Source organism: Budorcas taxicolor, chromosome 10, assembly GCF_023091745.1.
Source record: "Budorcas taxicolor isolate Tak-1 chromosome 10, Takin1.1, whole genome shotgun sequence".
Classification (NCBI taxonomy): Eukaryota; Metazoa; Chordata; class Mammalia; order Artiodactyla; family Bovidae; genus Budorcas; species Budorcas taxicolor.
In genome coordinates this window covers 42,268,097-42,291,252 of record NC_068919.1, presented here as the reverse complement: position 1 = coordinate 42,291,252, position 23,156 = coordinate 42,268,097, and the positions used below count along the sequence as shown (strand labels likewise).

At 41.4% G+C, this 23,156-nt stretch overlaps 1 protein-coding gene across 1 annotated transcript in view; it reads left to right on the top strand.

The window, feature by feature from the left end:
• Positions 1 to 21,836, top strand: part of TRIM9 (tripartite motif containing 9) — a 119,114-nt gene extending 97,278 nt beyond the window's left edge. Inside the window, exons 8-15 of the mRNA XM_052646579.1 lie at positions 496 to 524; positions 2,032 to 2,035; positions 11,508 to 11,696; positions 14,182 to 14,223; positions 14,644 to 14,667; positions 15,479 to 15,782; positions 19,336 to 19,498; positions 21,774 to 21,836. Of these exons, the coding sequence (XP_052502539.1) occupies positions 496 to 524; positions 2,032 to 2,035; positions 11,508 to 11,696; positions 14,182 to 14,223; positions 14,644 to 14,667; positions 15,479 to 15,782; positions 19,336 to 19,498; positions 21,774 to 21,836 (818 nt within the window). The remainder of the gene's footprint in view (positions 1 to 495; positions 525 to 2,031; positions 2,036 to 11,507; positions 11,697 to 14,181; positions 14,224 to 14,643; positions 14,668 to 15,478; positions 15,783 to 19,335; positions 19,499 to 21,773) is intronic.
• Positions 21,837 to 23,156: the final 1,320 nt, after the last annotated feature.

Below are 23,156 nucleotides of genomic sequence, written 5' to 3'. Positions count from 1 at the left end.
GCGAAGGTTACCTAGGCTCTAGGGCAGGCTCCCATTCTCCACTCTCCACAAGTCAGTGGCCAGTTTTGCCCAGAGGATTCTAAACTGCTTTGTAGCACTTGCTCGTGTCTGAGGGTGGGGCCAAGGTCTTTTCCAGCTGTGGATTTATCCAACTGAATGTGTTTCCAAGGGGTATGGGGCCCAGGGCTGTGCCAAGAGGGCCTGTTGGCCACTCCTGGTTAACCTTCATGCACCAGGACCAGGCTCCCTGTGGGCACCAGACAGGAGGAGACCAGCACCCTGGCATTACCTGGCCATTCTCACCTCTGCCAGTCCCTCTAGGCTTGGTTAGCCTGCCTGGGCCCTCTGCACAGGTCCATCTCTAGAGAACTTTTGCTTCTTGGCTATACTGTAAATATCTTGGTCATCAGAGGCAAGCCACCCATCTCAGGAGAGGGGCTTGGATTTGATGGCCAGGTATAACCTCTGAGCCACTTCACATTTTCACTCTAAAAGCAATCATCATACATGAAATTCAACCTATGGTGAGGAATTTGTGGTCGGTGCCAAAGCATTTTCAGACCTTCTGGGTGTCATTTTAATCACAGGAGCCACCCCCGTCCCGTGGCATTCTCCATAACTTCCCTCTGCAGAGCTAATTCTGTTGATTTTGTTCACATTCAAAATGTTAGCTGAAAGAACTGTGGTGGCGTTTTCTCACACTTCCCAGAAACCTCAGCATGTGCCAGTTGCCCTCTAAAATGGTTCACATGGTTAAAAACAAGCACAACTTAAATCCCACAGCAAGGTTGCAAGGCCCCTAGCTGTGAAAACCACACTTAGGGAGCACTTGTGTGTCTGAGTGATGCTACTCAAAGAGAAGAATTCAATGAAAGGGACAAACCCACGTGACCTACCCTGACTCGGGTTATAGGGATGTGGTAGCTAAGCCTCCTCTGGGACCCTCATTTTGGCAGCTTCTCTCTGGGAGGAGAATTACCAGCTTGAGAGCAATTGCCTTCCCAAAGCTAAGTGCTAAAGCCCTCCAGGAGCCTTCCTAGGTGCCATGCAGAAGGGCCTCACGGGGGATGGCCTGGTTTCCCATGTGTGTATACAGCAGTTTGATTAAAGAGCGAAGTGCATGCCATCAGAGCAGGCAGACAATTTGTAGCAATGTTGTTAATCTTTGTTCACCAGACCTACGGGAAAACTATTTCTATTCATAATGCATCATGGAAATCATACTATTCTGCTAAAATCAGTTACAACATAGCAGCCTGAGCACTTACATCTCTCTTTTCATCCTGCAGGAGGATGTAGTTTCTAAGTTTCGATTAATGTTCATAAGATTATGGTGTCTAATAAATTACAGGATTGGAACTGCGATCCTTGGTACCACAGTCACAGAACTGGGGGTCATTTTCTAAAAGAAACTAACGGAACAAGTCCTCTTCCAACAAAGAAACTGTACTGTAGAAATTAATTTCCTCCATGAATTTTATATATTGTGTACAAATATAAGGTATGTATCTAAATACAAAGAACACCCTATCATCGTGTAGATGTCAGTATTCTCTGTTACTGCACAGAAGTGATTTTCTCATGATGAAATAAAGTTCACACACATACTTTCTCCATAACTTTGGTTTGTTCTATTTGTTTCTCCCTCATTCTAATTCATTACAACAGTAAGACAAGATTTAGAAAGCAAGAAATAACATAGCAAATAGCTTGTTAAAAAAGAGAGAGAGAGATTTGATCAATCTGTAACCATTGAGAAAAATATAGACCTAAAGAATTATACCTCAATTTTGTTTTTTAGAAATCAGTGAGAAAATGCTGTTAACAGAGTTTTGATACATTAAATGAATTTATACTTTATTAACCTCATTTCCTACCATTCCTGAAAAGGTTCACTTTTGAGGTTTTTTTCTTTGCTGCTATTGTGGGTGGGATGGTTGGTTTGCTTTCTACTTTAACAAAATCTTTTATGTTCTTTTTAGCAAGAATTAACCCCTTTCCAAGGTTCAAAATAAAAAGTCTGTATCACAGAAGGGTACAATTTCATATGTGATAGCAAGTCTAACTTGTATTTTCATGCATTTAGTCCAAGGTTGAAATCACTTGTCACTTTACCCTTTGAACTATCACAAAACCTTCTGCTGACCTAAAGGTAAAACATTATGTGGGGGAGAGCAAAGGTCCACATTGTTTGTTGTGAATTCTTACCTTTCTTTTTTTCAAAATTGTCTATTTGTTGGGCATTATTTGATAATTGTCTGCTGTATGCTATGATATGGGTATACAATGTTGAGCAGAGGTCACCCCAGATGTCACGGAGTTCACAGTCTAGGAAGAGAGACAGGCCTTAAATATTGCATATTTACAAGTTATGATAAACACTGTGAGAAAAGGAAAAGGGACCATAAGGAAGACATGATTTGTGTAAGGGAATCAGGAAAACAATAAGAATGTGTTACCAAAAGAGATAAGGAAAGGAAAACACATTATTACATGAATTCAAGTCTAGTTAGTTCCCTAAAAGCAAAGCTGTTGGGAATGGACTTAAAACTGCCATGAGAATAAGGCCAGCTGCAGATCTAAACCAAAGTATCCTGACTGAAGAAGAAGCTTAACTGTAGGCAGTTAAGAATTTTAATGAAATTTTAAAATAAGGCCCATAGCCTGGTTATATATATATATATATATATATATATATATATACACATATATAAATGATTCATTTAATATCTGTGATGGCTGTGTCACAGTCTCTGAAACCATCTGCCAAAGAGTATTTATTTAAAATATTATATAACAAGGCTCTGTTAATAAAGTCCTCAGGCTTATTCTGTGTCTTGAAGTCTATTGTCCTGCCAAAAAATATTTAGACATGGGTGAGAATAGGACAGAAAATTTTTGTTTATTTCCCCCTACTTTTCTCCTACCTATCTAAATAGACTGTGTACTTTTTTTCCCCTTTGTTTCAAATCTGGAGAAAAAAATAAAGATAGACCAAAGATAATATTCCTAGCACTCAAATAATTCACTAATACTATTATCTGGCTGGTAAAAGATCTTTCCCTGACTCCCCTCAGCTCTCAGAGCTAGGGAGCCACTTCATGCAGCCTTCGCAGCAGAAAAGAAGCTGCAGCTCACCAATCCTTCAGGAAATTAAAGCACAGAGAGTTGCACCTTCTGTGCAAAAAAATACAAACCTTTGCATAAAAAGATCATGCTCCTTGGACACATTCTAAGAATTACTAAAGAATATGAACATTTTAAAGACTCTTGATCTATGTTTGCAAATTGCTTCTAGATTTTACACAAGAAAGGTATGAGCTATTCCATTTTTAATATCACCTTAATTCTAGTATTTAGAGTTTAATTTCAACTAACAAGCAGCTTCTTCTAAAAGTAAAAACGTTTCTAAGAGAAAGTTTTTAATTCATATTTTCATAGAAAATATGATTGTCTTACATCTAATAGTGGCATGAAATACAACATACTGAAGGGAAAATGAGTATGATATAAAGGGAAGGAAAGACTTCTCAGAGGGAGAGAGAGAAATCTAAACAGAAGGAATAACTGTATGCAAGGCAAAGACTTCAAAATATGCCTTGAGCTGACTTTGCAAAAGAATCCTCATTCTCTCAAAAACATTAACTGAGCAGTTGATTTCATGATCACAGGTATGCATAGCATGGCCCTGCCCTAGAGTTCATGGGCTCTATTCTTCCTCCTCCCTGAATCTCATGGCACCTGGCTCAGAGTGGCAAAAATCTACGGTACCCCTCATCTCTCCAGAACCAAGATATCCACCCTACAACATGGGTAGTCATCTTAGAATCAAGATATAAGCAACAATGACCTATGATTGGTAAACAAAAAAAAAAAGATACAGAAGCTTTTGTGATGTTCTCACAGCAGAGCCCTTGGTGTCACTTGGCTCTCACTTACTTTTAGTTTACCCACAATTCCATTGAGTTCATTGACCCATTTGCAGAGAGTGCAACAGATTGGAGGCATCACATTAGAGGAGAGAAGAAGAATTTGGTATAAAAGTGAATTGAGGCTATTGGCGACCTTGACCAAAGAGAGTAACTGGAAAAACTGAAAAATCCAAAAAATCAAAAGCGAATGTTCTTGGTGCATATGCTCAGATTAAGAAAGTCAGAAAGTACTAATGTATTTTAGAATGATTTCCACATTATACATTTAAAAGTCAGTATGTATTCTGGAACTCTTGGTAACAGGGTATTCAAGTATATCTCACAAGGCTTTATGGAATGTAAGTACTTCCCTCTCCCCTCACCAAATACTATGATAATAAGCCCTACTTCATTTTGTGTAGAGCTTCTAAGAACTTTCTTCATTATCCTTTAAAAGATTCTGTAAAAATGACAGCAATGTGAAAGTCAGCAAATATTTTTAGGATACTGAAATTCAGTGGAGGAATTGTATAAACGCAATCCGTCTTCTGTAAGGGCCTAAGGAAAACATAAAGATTCTTTTCTGTTTATTCTAAGACCACTATATAGACTTTGTACCTCTGTACCCATCACTAGTGTCTAAACCTCTCTTCTGTTCTCTTGCTGTAGCATTCCAGATTTACCCTATGTTTTAGTTTCTCATTGCTGCTTTAACAAATTACAACAAGGTTAGTAGCTTAAAACAACACAAATTTTTCACCTTACAGTTCTAGAGGTCAGAATGTTAAATCGGTTTCACTGGACTAGAAGTGAAGCATCAGCAGGACTGCATTCCTTCGAAGTGGTTCTAGGGAAGAATCTGTTCTGTTCTTTTTCCAGCTTCTAGAAACCACCTATATTCCTTGACTCATTCTTCTTCCTCCATCTTCAAAGCCAGCAGCATAGCATCTTCCAATCTCTTTCTGACTCTGATCCTCCTGTTTTCCTTTTACAAGGGATCCTTGTGATTAAATCCCTTGGGCCCACCTTGGTTGTCCAGGATAATCTCCCATCTCAAGATCCTTAATTTATTCACATCTGTAAAGTTCCCTTTGCCATATCAGGTGACATAGTCACAGATTCTGGGGATTATGACAAGGACATTTTTTTTGGCAGGTCATTATTCTGCCTACCACACTCTGGGAGGAAAATATTATTCTTGTTATTCCCACTCTACATATGGCGAAATGAAGCCCAGGAGAGGATAAATGATGTGTCAGGCCCAAGCCTTTCAGCTCCAATGCCCAGCGCAGTACATTTTGATGCTGACACTAGAACAGTGCTATTTGCACTCAACCAAAATGAGGGAAAGAGAGAAAACTATCCTAAGTCTATTTGCTAAATGTCTGAAAACAGCTTGTGGAAGCAGTACTGTGTTGCTGCTTCACGTATTCATCCAGAAACCCCAGGCAGCAATAGGACTTTTAACACTTTCAAAGAGTCACATTAGAGTTTTGTTCTAAAGAATAATATTCCTACTTTAAGAAAGAGATGTGGGAATGGCTGTCATTCCTTAACACACACACATACACACACCTGCCCAGGCTGAGGTTCTCCCTAGCGTGGACGTTTTTCAGCTGGCAGTGACCAGTTGCTGCCTGGGAAGGAAAAGGATGTCAGAGCTGCATCTCTGAGGTCCTGGAAGGACCCCACCAAGTGAGATCTGGAACTGGGAGCCCTGCTCAGGTTGAAACCAAAGAGCTACTTATTCACAGAAGCTCTCAGCCCTCCAGATCTTGACTGTGAGGCCAAGTGGGAAGAATAATCAGTGATCATGAGAGAATCAGGCTCTAGATAAGGCTGTAAATTCCAGCACTGCCCACACACAGGAGCTCAGAGCACAGAGAAAATGTGCTCTCAAGCATCCTCTTTCTTGAACATCCACAGGAGCCACCTGCCCAACACTTTCCAGGATTGTTTTATCTAATGACAACTAAAGGGTTGGGATTCTTAAAATGATATCTTAGAAATTGCTTTCTAAAAAAGGGACATAGAAGAGGTTATTCATAAAGATTAAAATGCCCTTTTCTCCCCCATTAGACTCTCAGCATCACAGTTCCCTTTCAAGTGTGATAGCACCTTCTCCCACACATCATAGGAAATAACCCAGAGAATAGTCAGTGATGCAGGCAGAATGTAGGCAGAACGTAGGCCCAGCCTGACCCCAGATGCCTTTGTTCACAATCTCTTTGCAGATACTTTATAATAATCGGGGGCCGGGGTAGCTACTGTACTCTTAAACCTTGCTGCACTAAGACATCCCCCATCCCACAGGAGAAGATATAACCTTGTGGGAGAAAAAAAACCTCATCTGCTCTCAGCCTACCCATCCCATGTGGCCAGAATCCCAAAGGGTAGAGTGATGTGTTTGCCTTTCAATCTGTATCCACCACAGTCCCAGAACTACTCTATATATAGATAAGAAAGATTCATCCTCAGTATAATGCAGGGTTTGGAGAATGATAATTAGATCATCTGCACAAAGCTGGGTCACCCCTGAGACCACCAATACATGCCCCATGGCCTATAGCATCAACCTTACATTTTATACATTTCCAAGGCACAAAAGAGAGCAATGACCTTACCACCCCCAAAATTGTATCCACCAGGAATTGATCTGCCTGTGTCCTTATCCAATCACATCACAGCTGGTAGTGTGACTTAAATGAGTTCCTTAATCTTTCTGGACTTCAGGGTTTTGTTTTTGTTTGGGGGGGCGCAGAGGGTTGTTTGTCTCTAACACTTTAAACTTAGAACAGAATTGTAAACTTAGAATTGTAAATTCTTTACAATTAATACACCCTGGTTTTCTTCAAAATTACTGCTGAAAGCTGTTAATTATTTCAGCAAATGCTATAAACAAGTGTAGCCACCTCTTGTATCCTCCAGGGTGGTTCTTAGAGACTGCCTGTGATACTGAAAATTCAACACTAATAGGAATAGTTAATAAAGGATCAAATAAAGAACAGTATACAGTCCACTGGAGATATTTCCTGTCTGCCTGTGCTTTACTCTCTCTGACTCTGAGCATCAGCCCACCACCTCCCCCCAAAATTGTGTTTACTTAGAAGAATATGCATTTCCAGGACAAATTCTTCAAGGTAGGTAAATCATACCTGAACAAATTTGGGTAGATTTTACAAAATCCAAAGTGAGAGGCATAATGATAGCTTTCAAAGCCCAGAGAAAAAAGAGATTTTGTTCCTTTTAATTTTGACAACATGTATGACATCCCAGGGAATTAACTGATTTTTCATAGTACTGAATTGGATCCAAACCTTATTTTTGCTTCTGGGGAATGCACTTTCTATCTGACCCTCTGGAGAGCAGTTTAGTCCTTTGGAATCTTTTGCACCCAATCTTTTGTATTAACAGTTTCCTTATAAATAATGCCCTGATGTTCTAAATTGGAATGGAGGACTTGGTGACAGAGTGTGCAACTGTCCCAGGGTGGAAAGAGGGTGTTTCATTCCTTCTTTTAAAAGGAGATTTTCAAAACAGATTTGTTTCTCACTTCTCAACTGCAATTAATGCCACACTTAAGAAAGATTAAAATACCACCTTTCATTGTAAATTATGTACCAGTGGGACATAATTGTGACTTGGGGTGCTTATTAGATCATTTAAGGAAACGTCACCTTCTTCATTCATTTCTTAGTCTCTTTAAATTCCTGCCAAAAAAGCAAATTATTTTACAGCTTATTTATAATTGAACTGGAACTCATCTTTAATGCTGCTTGTGCAACTCGTAGTGACATATTTTGCCTTATTTTGCTCTGAAATACAACCATTTTGTTGAACTAGTATCCAAAGGCTGCTTAAGTTATGAAGCTTTTCATACCAGACAGGACGATAACTAAGAATTCTGCAAGAGCATAAAGGAAGCTGGGTTAATGTACCTGTCAATTTGCTTTTCCTCTTTGAATTCCAAAATTAAGACGTCAAAGACTACACACTTCCAAAGAGTCTACAACGTCCGTAGAAATCTCTAGTGCACTGTACATGTTGAAATCAGTCGAGAAATTCTGTCTTCAAAAGTGTGAAAATCAATAGTATAAGACAGATTTTTCTCTAAGTGTTTCCCATTTAGTTACTCAGTTCTAATACAGTGTCTGCTAATGAAAAAATAAATAGTCAGTAAGTCAAAAAGAGATATACCACTTAAATATCCTTTTTTTGCCTCAAGCCCAAAAGTCAGTAAATAATTAGTTTGATCCCCGGTCAATCTTTGCTTTGATAATTCTTGATTGTTTCTTTCAAGCAGGGGCCCCCAACTCCAGAACCAGCCAGTTCCAGGTGGAAAGGGAAAGCAGTCCAGGCAAAGACCAGAGGAAAATGACGCTCATTGACCAAGTTGAGGGAAAGTGTGTCCTGACACATTCCCATTATAAACAGTCTCCCTCTGGGAGAGGGACCCTCTCCCAGAGTTACTGATATGCCCAAAATTGCTACACCAGTATTCAGCTGGCATTCTTTTGCTCTTTAGGCTAAACTGCTTTTGCTTACTAAAGCTCTTCAGCAGACAGGATCACTACATGTGATAAAACATTAGAAATTTAAAATATTTAAGGAGCTATTTGTCATTCTGTAGTGACCAATGTGTTAAAAATTAATAATGATTATCCTGAATATCAGCTATGACCTAAACCATAGCTTCATATCATGTATTCTGAAAAAGACACTGACCCAATTCCTCTTTGTCATGACTAGTAGAATATTAATGGCTGAAAAGTCTTCTCCAGATCTCAGTAGTTGTGCTTTGAGGGAAGGGAAGGAAGTCGGTTTACATGCTTTCTGCATCCCAGGGTATAAAACAGAATACACACCATAGCTGTGTGTATGCTCAGTGTGAGTGGTATGATTTGGCTAAACATGGGTGTAGCATTACTGTTCCCAATATATTGTCTTTGGTTCATGTCTTTGAACATGTCCAGAGGGGCATGATAAGGAGAGTAAAGATTTGAGATCCATACCTTAGACAAAAGATTGGAAATCAACTCTATTTATCCCAGAAAAGTGATTATTTTTAAAGGGAACCGTGACTGCTCTTGAATATGGCCTCAGATAGTAATGCTACACTTGAGAAGTAGGGCTCCCAAAGTGGTATATCCAGAACAATGTAAGCAATAACTACAACAGGAGGGGGCTGCCCAGAGGCCATGAGATCCCTAACCTAGACGATTTCAAGGGGAAGCTTATTATTGCTGCTCAGGTGATATCAAGATAAGTGTCTTCCCTCTAAGACTCCTGCACCCTAAGGTATTATCAAGTGGTTTAGATGACCTATAGGCAACTGACCTGACATTTGCACCCTGTGCCGAGGGAGAAAGGCACAAAGCATCTTGCAGGGATCAAGTGCTCTCTCTCTCTCTCTCTCGTGCTTCATTTGGACAGTTTTCATGAAGCAGTAGGACATTTTTTTAAAAACTTCTTAGAGAAAATGGGGTAGGAGTACAAGGTAAGAGCCCAGCTGGTAGGGAATGGGAGACCACAGGTAAGAAAAACTCAGAGCAGAGGTGGAATGATTGGGTAACATGGATATTAAGTAAGCTTGCCTGAATAGAGAACATGGCTCAAGACTAAGAGGACTCAAGGAAAACTGGGTCATCAATAATGGTTCACATAAAAGGAGAGAAAAACTAACCATTTTAGTGTTCAGTTACTAACCCCGTGAATAACCATAGCTGCCCTCAGCCCCCATCCTGCAGAGTGGTCCCATCACCAACTCTAGGTGCTTCTTCCTGGTGCTGAGAATAGAAGAGGTGAGTATGATGGGGTTGGATTTGCTCCCTGAGTCTGGATATAGTACATGTCTCTTCACTGGTTTTCAGATGATTACTCGGGGGTTCAGTATACTCCAGAATTCATTTCATTATATATGTCCTTTTCCTTAATTATTGGAGCAACAAGTATTTTAAATATAATGAATTAATTGTTATCACCTGGTGAAAAATACATTTCTAAGAAGTTTCTTGTTAAAAATTTTTACTGAGATAAATACAGTTGTAAATTCTCCCCCTAAAAGATGCCCATATTAGTTTGTGGTGGTGTGCAATTGTCTTTCAACTTTTTCTATTAAACTAAAAGACTAATTCTCCTTTGAGATAATTATAAATCATTTCTTAATAAGAAATGGTCACACATGCCGATTTATTCCAACCATATGATGTTTAGGTAGAAGAAAATTGGAATGTATTATTGGGAACACAATGCCTCAGCTCCATAAATAGCAGTTCCTTTTCTCTGAAAACCTTGTTTGTACTTTCCTTATTAAAGAAAAGAAAAGAAAAATTCCCCCAAGCTAAAAACAAGTAGCCTGAAAAGCTAATTTTAATGTTAAAAGTTCAAAAATGAAAATGAGGCTAGGTTGGCAGTATTAAACTGAAACCTGCCAGTGCCCTGCTCTGAGCTTCTCAAATAGGATCCTGTCTGCACACATATGCTACATTGAGCATGCATGGAACAGCATTTTGATAGAATAAGGAAGGATATGTTCAGTACAGAGGAACATGCTAATAGACTCAAACCAGTAAAATATTCCCAGGAACACTTTAGCCACCAAAACAAAATTATTGTTTCAATGAGAAGAAATTTCCTTGGTGTTTTGGAATTAGAATTCTACCATCATGCTCTCTGTATTTCCTGATTTGTTACTATCAAATTGAGTTCTAAGAAGTCCCCAGTTGGTAAAACATGGGTCTCTAACTAGATCAATCGACAGCGTACAACCACCTATTGTTTAACAAATGAGAAAGGAATGATTTCAGTAATTTAGAGGTGAGAAACTACCTCTAAATTACTTTAAACTCTAAAACTAGATGAAGCAATTGATATGTCTTACTATGGTATAGTAGCCATCTTCATTCCAGACCTATCTGAAAACAAAGACATTTTTGCCAGTAAGGACCAATGTACCTCACCATTGCCCGTGGTCGTTTATTCTTAGAGATCCAGAGATATTCAAGGGCACCCTTCAGGGCTGATCTTAATTCAGAAACAAAGGTAAGGCTCCTTCCCTAGTTACTTGTTCAGCCCACTGTCCTCTGATTTAAAGAGCAAGTCTTGAGTATGCTGGTATAGACAAACCATCTTGTCCATTTAGAAACAGAAACATATATATTAAGAGAGAAAAGGGAACATATGGAACAGCGCAGAGTTAGTAAAAACCGTCACCTCCTAAATAGAAACCTTTTCAGAGACCATTGTTGTACAGATAGTAATATCCAACAGATGTGAAGAGGGTAAAGTATTGATCTCTTGGTCATCAATGGGTAAATTTAAGGTTTCTAGGTTCAACTCTAAAGATATTTAATTAAAAGGAAACTTCCAATACTTTCTGTACCCATAAAAATCAAGGGAAAAATGAAGACAATCGTTTGTGATGTTTGAAGTATCCTCTGGTTTGAGTTCTGTCCTGCCGAGAATTCCCTAAACCACATTGGCCTCTATGGGGTGGATGAGGCTTTGTGAAAATGCATTCGTGAGGCAGGTCTTGGGGAAGTGTGCACGGCAGGTGGCAGATTTCTGATCTCTAGTTTGCATTGATCTTACATTTAGACACAGACTCAGAAGAACAGACAGTCCCTTTTCCAGTGCCTTCGGAAAGATTGCCGCTCCGTAGAATGAGTCCTTTCTCCTCCACCCTTAATCTACAACCCAGCTTCCCCGGGAGAGCCTACTTTGATTTCCGATCCTCACCCCACCAGCTGAGCTTGCATTCCTCTTTACAGTCTCTCAATGCACCGGGTGAGCCAAGCTCGTCTGACCTTTCCTCTTGATCTCTGTGCCTTGAAGGCATCTCGGAAATACCTGTTTTGTTCTTGCTGTTCATGTGCGTGCAGAGGGCAGTGAGCTAATCTCTATGTCTGTGGCCTGCTTCCGGTATGAGGAGCATTTGGATGATGGGAGATTTGTGGCATTCATGTTTGTGTGGTGTGAGGATTAACATCGAGCTGTGGTCAGTGTATATAATGGTGTTGAAAAGTGATGAGTGAAGTTGTTCTTTTTGCACAAGCTGGTACCCCCACCGTGGGAACCCTGCTCTGTCATCACATGCCATGGCATAGCACGCACAGGTGCTGGCTGAGGGGAGGCTGTGGCCTTAGTCTGGAGGTTTGCAACCCTGCTGTATCCAGGAAACCAGCTGTGTCTGGGAGACTGGATCAGTGCATCCAGCCTGGAGTGGTCTGATTAAACATAGACTCAAGAGATCTTTACTGAAAAAAGTAAAAAACTTGCCAACAGCAGAATGCATCGTGCAAAGCAGGCAAACCAGAGAGCAGAAAGTGAAAGTGTTTTCTGCAAAAGCCTTGCTCACTGGTCAGACAGTGTACTCAAGGCTGATTTTTTCTAAGCAAAGGGAAGGAACAATCACCAGCTAAATCAGAAAGCCTTAATTAGCTAAGGCCCAAAGATGGGAGTCACTGAGAAGTTAGGCCTCCGGAAGTTTCCCACAGCTGAGAGGGTTGTGACAGGGTTTCAGGTTTCAAGTTGACCTAGTGATACTATTCTGTGAACTCTGTCTAGAAAATAGAATCTTAAAATATCTAAGACGCAGACCTATTTGATCTCTTCAGGACTATATTGTAATCAGGGCTACACATGATGCACATTTTACATTTCCAGAGGCTTCTTTTGTTTGTTATTTTATTCTGTTTGCTCATCCCACATCCTGGAATGAAGAAGGCCACAGCATGACAGTGCAAAAAGGATGCAGGGACTTCGAGCTCTCTTTAAAATGACTGTTTTTCTTTGTGCTTTTATGTTTCCTCTTGTTTCTCTGTGCACTATTGGCTTTTAAACATGCTTTGTTATGGAACTCTCTTCACTTGTGTCTAATGTACTGAAATATTGTTATAGTCTTTGTAATGTATATTGTCTCAAGAATAAAATGAAATGTGGGTTGGGGATATTTGATGGCTGTAATTGACACCATTGTTGTATCGTTGAACCTTAAATGTACGATGGTGTATTTAAAGTAGTGTAAAAAGATTTCAGAAAGCTTGTTTTGAAAAAGATTTGCACAAGGCATGATTCATTTAAAAAAATTTAAAGCCCTATTCACGTTCTACAGATTTATTTCCAAAGCTGGATGAGATACAGTTTTAAAACTCCATGTGTTTCATACTCACTAAGTTCTCACCTGTGAATAGGAATTGAGATGATAATTGATAGAAACTAAACAAGTCATCAGCCATTTTTGCAAATGAATTCATCTCAGAGAAAAAGTAACCAAAAGTAAGGTCATAATCTTTACATTTTGTTTTTAATTCAATCATTAGTCCCTTCTAAGGTGCTTTCTTAATTCTTTCAAAATTCTTTTAATTCAGTATATTATCCTTCATTTAGTACATACAGGCCTTACTGAGTTGAAAAAAAAATTAAATGATCCTTTCTAGGAGATATTCTGGTGCTCATCAAAAACACATTTCAGTCACTGACACCACTTTAAATTGTAGTTCACACGCCTTTGAATATTTCAAGACTAGAATGCTTCCTCCACCCTGATGAAGCCTCTCATGGAAGAGGTAAGAGTATCCAAATATTAAGGAAGGGGGAGGTGGGTGCAAGAGTCCCACAGGTGATTCTAATGTATTTCTGAGGTCACTCCACCCCCATCAGCCATCATGCCGGCTCCCCTCCCTTAGGTGAAAAGGATGACGTAGTAAAACAATCTAAGAAAGAGAGGAGGTCATTTTTGTTTTTACTACATTTATTTCATGTCATTATTAATAATTACCAGATGTCTTTATTAACATATGGATTACATCACATATTTAATTCTATAATTATCATTTGACTCAGGCCCAAGTCACAATAAAGGCCTTTTGGCACAACCAGAAGAACATGGAATAGTGATGTAGAATGCAGCTTTATCAAGATTCAGTGATTTCTCCACTTCAACTGGATGAATTCTTCTCATTTTCTTCTGAATATGAAAACTTTAATGGAACAGTTTAAACTTAGAATACGATAAAAATTTAAGCTATACAGTTTAGAAACAATTGGAAGAGACTTTATTAAATTAAAAAAAAAAAAGATCTACTATTCATTTTGAAAGAGAAGAGAAGCAGTTTTTACTCCAGCAAGTAAACTAACATAAAAAGGGCTTTGGTTTTTCATGAATCAGGCCTCTGGTGACTATTCAGCTGGTGCTTTTTACGTGTATACAAATAATCTTTATTGAGTTGGTTGTTGTTTCATAGCTTTGATGTGTAGTATCTCTTTATAGGATGCAATTTTGAGACACAATCTACATCTTACTCTCAATTAGGCAAGTATACCTATTGTAATTGTTATCTTTTACTTATGTGCTTGGTATGCTCATTCCCTTCACAAAATAAACGGTAGCAGCTTATTCTATGTCAATAAAATTGTTGAATTGTCATTCAAATCCCATTATAGCAATTTCTCTCATACTTAGAAAAAATGAAAAAGATGCCTGTCTTTTTAAATTTTGTACCTCAAAGAAGATTACTTTTCCCTCAGATTTCTTGTACAACAATGCACGCACTCATTATAAGCAGAAAACTTGTGGGCAAAAGGTACTAATCAGTCCAATGGTTGTAGTGTACACAGTTTTAAACTTAGCCCTTTTTTGGTGTTAGTCTATCAAAAGAGACATGTATTCTTATCAGTGTCAATTTTGCCTCCTATTTCTCTCTCCCATGCCTTTCACTTGGAATGACAACAGTTGACATTAAAAAGCTGTTGGCAGGTATGGAATAACCTTATTCTGTTACCAATAGCAAAGACCAAAATGCATGTGAGGTGGTTCACAGGTCTGATAAATCAGCGATTCCGTCTGTCCAGAGGAGGTTCTTGGTAGGTGGGATTTAGAACCCGGGCACAGCACTGTATACAAAGACATCATTCCATCTGCACCTAATTGCCAATACTTTTTACATGTTTTAAGAATAACACACACACTATATTTGTGGTGAAGGAAGCAACCAGTCTTACATCCAAGTCTCAATCACTCATGAGAACTAGTTTCTGTTGCTGATAGCTCCAAAGCTTCTGAGTTTTCACTAACACTGAGGAAATCTTCAAAACAACTAAATTGAGCACTTCTGTGGAAGGCGTATTTCCGTGTTTCACTGAGTGTGTTTTATCCCTCCTCCATCTAGGACTCTAGTTGCTAGCCTTCCCGTCTCAGGGTTACACAGGCATCTTAGTGCATCCCTCTCCCCTTATGTCTCTGGTGTACTGTTCTGCCAGTCACTGGGTGAAGGGACTTGATGCCACTCCACTCCCGGATCACCTAGTTGGGAGTGCAGTCTGAGCCAGGTAAACCCTGCTGGATTGGTCGTGTGTCATCCGTCTGTTTCTGGGTGCAGAGAGCCCCAGGTCCCAGGACATGCCCCCTGTCTGCTCACTCATGTCCCCTTCTGGCTCTGGACACTTCCTTCCCACATGGAAGCATGAAAATGGGACAAAACACTCCTCTCCTGGCCAGGAGTAAATTACAGTGTGAACTTGTTGGGTCCGTCTTAGTAACCAACCACCCTCCCCTCTGTTGTCCCCAGTGGCCTGGTTTGCTTTCGACCCTGGCTCGGCACACTCTGACATCATCTTCTCCAATGACAACCTGACTGTGACCTGCAGTAGCTACGATGACCGCGTGGTTCTGGGGAAGACCGGTTTCTCCAAGGGCGTTCACTACTGGGAGCTGACAGTGGATCGCTACGACAACCACCCTGACCCCGCCTTCGGTGTGGCTCGCATCGATGTGATGAAGGATGTGATGTTAGGAAAGGACGACAAAGCCTGGGCAATGTATGTGGACAATAACCGGAGCTGGTTCATGCACAACAACTCGCACACCAACAGGTACCCTGCAGCCCCCCGCAAGCAAGCCTTCTTCATGTTGGCTTCTGGTCCAGAACGATAGCCCAAGTTCAGAGACCTATTAAATAGACAACATGAAGGAAGTCGGGCAGGCCATCCCTATTAAGTAGGCCTTCTACTGCTCTTAGCCAAGTCCATCCTGGTGTTTTGCTTTTTGCATAATGATAGGGACATGAGCACTTTCTTAGACCCCTCATTGCTGTAGTCCACTTAGGGCTGCAAACTAAGAATCCTCATGAATATCTATTATAGAAAAACATTCCAGGATTCTAAAACACAGTCTTACAACTTACCAGAAAAGCACTTGTGTACAAGATACTCAGTTTTTCTGAACATCAGTTTCTAAATCCACCAATTAAGAAAATCATATTTTTCCATGGAGAAATGTTCCCATGATTAAATGAAACAGGCAAAAATACCTCCCATTAGAGGCATCTGAAAATAGAAGCCACTGTTCTTCTTAGTAGTTAAATGGTATTGAACACTTTAATTTAAACTAAATCTTATGGGTTTTTTTTTTTATTTATGATATATTTAAATCTTATGGATGCCAGTTTGGATAGTTTTATAGTTGAAGAACCCTTTTATTATTATATGGATTCAGAGCACCCAGTATGCTGGGGAAAGAGAACACAGGAAATGTTTTTGGTTTTCCTTTGCCACCAAAATCTAGACAATTATAATTTAACTCATACTATAACATTTTCTCTAGACTTCCTTTTTCATTTGGTTTGTGTTTTCGTCCTCAAATGTATTTTTCACAAATTTCCTAGGTAGAGAAGTGTCTTTTAGGAACATGGTCCACCTTATTCTCAAATACATCCCCAAGCTACATTCTTATTGGTGTCTGGAATGGGGGTGTGGGGAACTACAGCTATATTCAGTCAGAAGGAAAGTGAGTCGTGCAGTGGTAGGCAGTGGGCTCCACTGTCTCAGCTTTTTCTGTGTGTTCATCACTGCCTCCCTTCTAGCCAGTAGGCCTCCTAGGGCCTCCACTTCCTCTTCCCTTGGATAGTTTCTCTACATCTGCATTCAGTTGTGCTTGGTCCACTGTCCCTTGAAATGAACACGTTGCTGGCCAAAATCATGGCCTTCTCTGCCCACCAAAGCCAGATGAAAAATACAGAGACAGAGTTTGGAGGAAATAGAAAGGTGGCTTCAAATTCTCAGCCAGTGGAAAGGGGAACACAGTAGGTTCATGCCTTGCCCACCATGGGGAGTCTAGGGGCTTCTATAAGATGGAGAACAAACGTGTTAGGATCTGGATTTCTTCCTCTTGTGTTGTTTCAAAGGCAGTCATCCTGGCTGGTGTCAGTAACCCAGCACCTGAGGCTGGCAGTTCCATGGCTCTGTGGCCCTCTTTCTGATGTGTAACTACAACGGGAAGGGTGTTATAAGGGTAAACACCAGATAGGGGATGTGTCTAGCATAGAGTCAAAGGAAAATAGGTGTGAAGTGTAGCTCCTGCAGAGTTAGGGGGCAAAAGAAGCAAACTTAGTTACAGAGTTCAGTTCAGTTCAGTCGCTCAGTCATGTCCGACTCTTTGTAACCCCATGAATCGCAGCACGCCAGGCCTCCCTGTCCATCACCAACTCCCAGAGTTCACCCAAAGCCATGTCCACCGAGTCGGTGATGCCATCCAGCCATCTCATCCTCTGTCGTCCCCTTCTCCTTCTGCCCCCAATCCCTCCCAGCATCAGACTCTTCCAATGAGTCAACTCTTCTCATGAGGTCGCCAGAGTACTCAAGTTTCAGCTTTAGCATCATTCCTTTCAAAGAACACCCAGGGCTGATCTCCAAGGGACTCTCAAGAGTCTTCTCTGACACCACAGTTCAAAAGCATCAATTCTTCAGTGCTCAGCTTTCTTCACAGTCTAACTTTCACATCCATACAAGACCACTGGAAAAACCATAGCCTTGACTAGATGGACCTTTGTTGGCAAAGTAATGTCTCTGCTTTTAGGAGCAGTTAAAGTGAAAAAAAAAGCTAGGACTGTTCAGGCCTGCTCACTGTTATCTTTATCTTCATGGTTCTCAGGAACAGGAAAGAAAAAGACTCACTCCTCATTTTTTCCCTTCTCACTTGCAACACACACATGCCATTCCAGCCTGGTCACAAATCCTACCTAGTATGTGTAGAGAAGCTGTTACCTTCAGGGATTCACATTTGAGGGACCCTCTGTCGCCAGCTCCCTGGTGCCATCACCCATGTACCCCACTTACTTTTCCCTTTCAACTTCTTTATTTTGGAATGAAGGGGTAATAACACAACTGCCATACTATGCAGAGAAACAGTTTCTTAAAGCAGAACACGTCCCCTTGCGTGTAAACTGCATGTCACCAGGGCCATCATTGCTGAAACTGAGAAACTGCCAAGACACCATTGAAACCCCGGTGTTTTTAACGACTGTGCACAATCTGTGTTCTGCATCCCAAGGGGAAAAGAAAAACACTCTCACAGGTCTGTGAGGCTAAAGTTCAGTACTGCTAGATCTCAATGAGGAGGAAAAGGGCAGATCTGATTGTCTAGGCTTAATGGCTTTTTATGAAACCATCAGTTAAAGCATAAGACAAATTTGTTTCCAATGACAATCACTCCAGCTCCTAAAGTACAATTATTTCACCTTACAGAGAGGAGATTCCTCTTCTTCAATGTTGCCATTTTATGGAGAGCCTCCAGCTTCTCAATTCAATTTCAGTATGCCCCAAATTCCCATCTTTCTGGAATGAGTTTTTCTGATTGATGAATAGCATGAGGCCCCAAATCTAATTTTTCATGCATGTGTTCTAGGTTCAGCTTAAGTGCCTCTTTGCTTTGACTTTCAAATTAAATCGTTTTGGATTGAATGACGCTTAATTCACAACTTGAGACACAGCTCGAGGCAAAGTTCTGATAGCCTAAAGGCTACTTTTTGTTCCTGGCCTTTGTTGCTTGTGTCTCCATGTGGAGACTGTGTGTGAAGGGGTTCACTCTTAGCAATAGCAGAGCAGCGCAGTGAACCTGTGTATTTTCAACGTGAGAATTGGTTCAGGGAGCAAGCAGATCTTACTTTTTTATATACATGGGCTTCCCAGGTGGCGTGAGTGGTAAAGAATCCACCTGCCAATGCAGGAGACTTTTTTATATAAAGCAGGAGCCATAAGAGACGTGGGTTTGATCCTTGGGTGGGAAGATCCCCTGAAGGAGGGCCTGGCAACCAACTCCATTCTTCTTGCCTGGAGAATCCCAGAATCCCATAGACAGAGGAGCCTGAAGGGCTATGATGATCCACTGGGTCACAAAGAGTCAGACATGACTAAAGCAACTGAGCACAGAACAACACAGCTATACATGCGGCACATAAGTAGATAAACAGTATATCTGTGGTGTTAAAACTGTATGTGGGGAGGGGTCACTAAGAGGAAAAGTGTGTTAGAAGGCTTTGGGGGTAGGGAATGAGAATTTTAAACAGATTAAGAAATAACTGGTTTAACCATACAAACAGAGCTTCTAGAAGGACGGGCAAGTGAAACCCTATGTTTTCTTTTTCCACAGAACTGAGGGAGGGATCACAAAGGGGGCCACGATTGGGGTCCTCCTAGACTTCAATAGAAAAACCTTGACGTTTTTTATCAACGACGAACAGCAAGGTCCCATCGCGTTTGAGAACGTGGAGGGCCTGTTCTTCCCAGCAGTCAGCCTGAACAGGAACGTGCAGGTGAGGGCTGCTCCATTTGTGAGGCTGCCCGCGGGACGGTGAGCTTAGTCCCCCACCTTGGAGGGCCCAGACCAAGACGCGGAGGAGAGAGGGATGCGGGGTGGGAGGACGTGACAAGGGAGATAATTCCAGACCAGCATAAGCCCCTTCCTTATATTTAGACACAGCTTGGTGAACAGCAGCAGGGGAAACTGGGATTCTCTGGTGGCAGGCTAATGACTGTCCTCCTGAGCCCTAGATTCCTCTCTAGTGGAAAGGAAACTATTGAACCGGTGGCCTGAAAGCAAATGAAATGACTGCCGCAAAGCCCCAGGAGCGCCTGAGAAGGGAAAGTGTGAGCCTGAAGTGCTAACAAGATGCTTAGAAATCTGGGGCTTCTCCACTGCAGACTTATCACTTCTGTTAGGGAGAGAAAACATAGTCCCTGCCTGCAGGTTAGTTAGTAATGATTTTTTGTAAATATAAACAACAGGGTTTTCTTATTTGTTCATTCAATAAATATCTACTGAGTGCCTTTGATACGTCAGGCACTACTGAAGTATTTAAGTATTGTTGTTTATCAGTGAAAACATGAAAATGAAAATCTTGCCCTCTTAGAGCTTGCATTTTAGTTACAAGAGACACAGTAAATAATATGCACAATTGCTGTGTTAATTATATAGTATATTAGAAGGCAGTATTGGAAAAGACCCTTATGCTGGGAATGATTGAGGGCAAGAGGATAGGGAGGTGACAGAGGATGAGATGGTTGGATGGCATCACTGACTCAATAGATATGAGTTTGAGCAAACTCGGGGAGTTAGTGAAGGACAGGGAAGCCTGGCATGCTGCAGTTCATGGGGTCGCAAAGAGGCGGACACGACTTAGCGACTAAACAACAACAGCAAGGCAATGTGCAGGGGAGAGAAGACAAGGAAAGGGTGGGGGACCAAGAGTGCCAGGGTAGGGAGGGCAGTGGCAGTCTTAAGCAGGGTGGTCAGCATAGGTGGGCCTTATTGCAGTCACAGGTGAGCTGAGCCTTGAAGGAAGTGAGGGAGTGAGCTGGGTAAGGCTTTCCAGGCAGAGGGAACAGCCAGGGCAAAGTTTCTAAGATGTGAAGGGCTTCACACAGGGAAAGAAGGGCCAGGAAACCACAGCTGGGGCAGATGGGGGGCAGTGGGAGAACAGATCAGGGCATGTGCGAGAGGGTGCCCTACCAGCCACTGCTGAGATGGGAGCGCTCACTTCCGATTTGAGCTGGAACTTGACACTGGCTGTGAACTTCACTCAGCAAATGGGTGCCAAAAGATAGATAGGGCTTAAGCATCAACACAGTGCTCGTAATTTTTGTTGTATACAGAACTGCCATCTTGGGAGCTATTTTAAAAAACCATTGTTGTTTATCAGTATGTGCAATAGAAGTGATTGCAACCCAGTGACCTCTGCCCTTCTCTCTTGCTGCAACTTGATGGGTTTTTCTGGAAGGCTGAAATCTAATCCATCAAGAGTTTGGCTCTACATTGGACCAAAGAAAGCCATAGATTTCCCTAGAAGTGTGTTTTGGAAAACACTCATTCAAAGTTTTCTGCTTTTTTAGCTGTTTCCCTTGCAAAGACTATTGTACTCAATGCTCTTTAGAGGTTTCTGGGATGTTCTGAGTATCTTCAGAGAAAGACTCTTAGACTGGGGAAGACAGGGATAAGGTGGAGAGAGATGACAGAGAGCACTGCGTGAAATGGTTCTAGCCTGATTGGTGCAGCCATCCACTGAGGTCTGAGGTTAGACAGAAATCAGTGAAATAGTTTAAGTGCCCATGTCTCCTCATTCTTGGCAATCAGCTAGGCCATCCCAAAGTGAAAGGCTTATCCTGATTGAAATAACTAGGGGACAAATAACAGGGGAAGGGTTGTCTGCTCATCTGTTCTCTATCCATGGATATGGCAGTGACCATTGCAATGTGGCCAAAAGGCTTTGCCACCTGCAAATCAATGCCTCATTCTTCAGTCATAAGGAACACAATCTCCCCAGAATTCTTTGAAGAGGCAGGTGGATTCAAATCATATTATCAAGTGTCTCCAGGATCAGGGAGCCCAGCATGGTGGCCAGGTTCTTAGCACAGGCTGAATTCTACTGGAGTTCTCTGTGATGTCTACTAGAACAGATGTTACAGAAAAGTGAACAGATCCTTTTCTGAATTAGGAACAAGCCCACTTGTTCCTAAGCGGGGAGAGGGTCCAGTTGGGGGGGGGGGGAGGGCTCCTAAAGTGCCTCCAGGACTCACAGTCTCTTCCCCTAGGTCACGCTTCACACGGGGCTCCAAGTCCCCGACTTCTACTCCAGCAGAGCATCAATAGCCTAAGAATGTGCCGTGGAGGCGCCAGCTGCCTGTTCTTACCTCCCGCCTGAGAGTGACCGCAAGGAGCTCAGCCAGACCTGGAGGGAGAGGAGGAGAAACGCTGGTCCTCGTACCCACAGCGCCCCCACACACACCCTTCCCTCCAGCCTCTCTACTGCTGTAAAGCCTGCTTTCTCTTCCATAGTCAGCAGTTCTAACCAACAGGGAATCTAGACAGCCCACCGTGTCACTTTGTTTCCAAACCCAGATTTTGCTTTTATTTACATTAATTTTTATGTAGGTGAGTTATCTTTTGTTTTTCTTCTGATCGTGTCATTGGTGAGTTACGAACTGGCACTGCCAAGAGAAAATTCTCCTAATAACTTTTTTCTTAAGCTCTGTCAAAGAGGTAGGTAGTAGGGAGAAGTAGGGAAGAATGAGCTGAACTTAGAGCTTGCCATTTAGAATGTTCTTGAGTGTTCTTACCCTGTGACTTCTCATGCAGTGTTACCTCTGCATAGCTAGTCTTTTCAGCAATGAAAAGTTTTACTATCCACTGAAGCACAAAAATGATAGCTACACAACTGCATAGAGGTTCATAGCAGTGTAGGTTCAAAGGACATCTGGGTCATTAGGACGGATCAGAAACCCTGGTCACTGATTGAAACTGGAAAGTCTCTAAACATAGGCAGGCCAGGGGACTTCATGATTTGGTTCATTTATTTATCACAAGTTTTTAATTGAGAACCTATTATGGACCAGACACTGTTCTAGATGCTGGAGACACAATAGTGAATACACAGGTGTGGTCTCTGCCCTCCTGGAGCTTATATTGTCCTAGGAGAACAAACCAAAAATAAAATTATTGCAAACTGTTACTAGTACTAGAAAGGAAATAAAAAGGGCCAAAGAAGCTCATTGGCAAGATCTTTCAGATCCCCCAGAATGATGCTAAAAATCCATACAGTCTGGCCATAGCACCAGAAACATACCAACTCAATGCCTTTCCAACTGTGCTATTTTAATTGTGGTAGCTGCTGCCATTCATCACAAAGCCCTTCTTTAGTAGAAAGGATGTCAGCATTCCTATTTGTTAATGCTGCAGTGATACTAAGCCTTAAAAACTTAATGTGAAAAAAAAAGTAATAACCAGAAGGAGGCGCTCTCATTCTCAGTAATGGGGGATCTTAAGTTGCAGCTCACAGCATTCCATTCTCAGGATTAATGCTCTTGTCTCCGTTTAGACTCGCTTTCTGTGCCTGTCACAGGTGAACTGTCCATCCGCTCAGCTGCCGTTCACAACCCACCTTTCTGCACTAGTTCAAATAATGTTTGGAAGGAAAA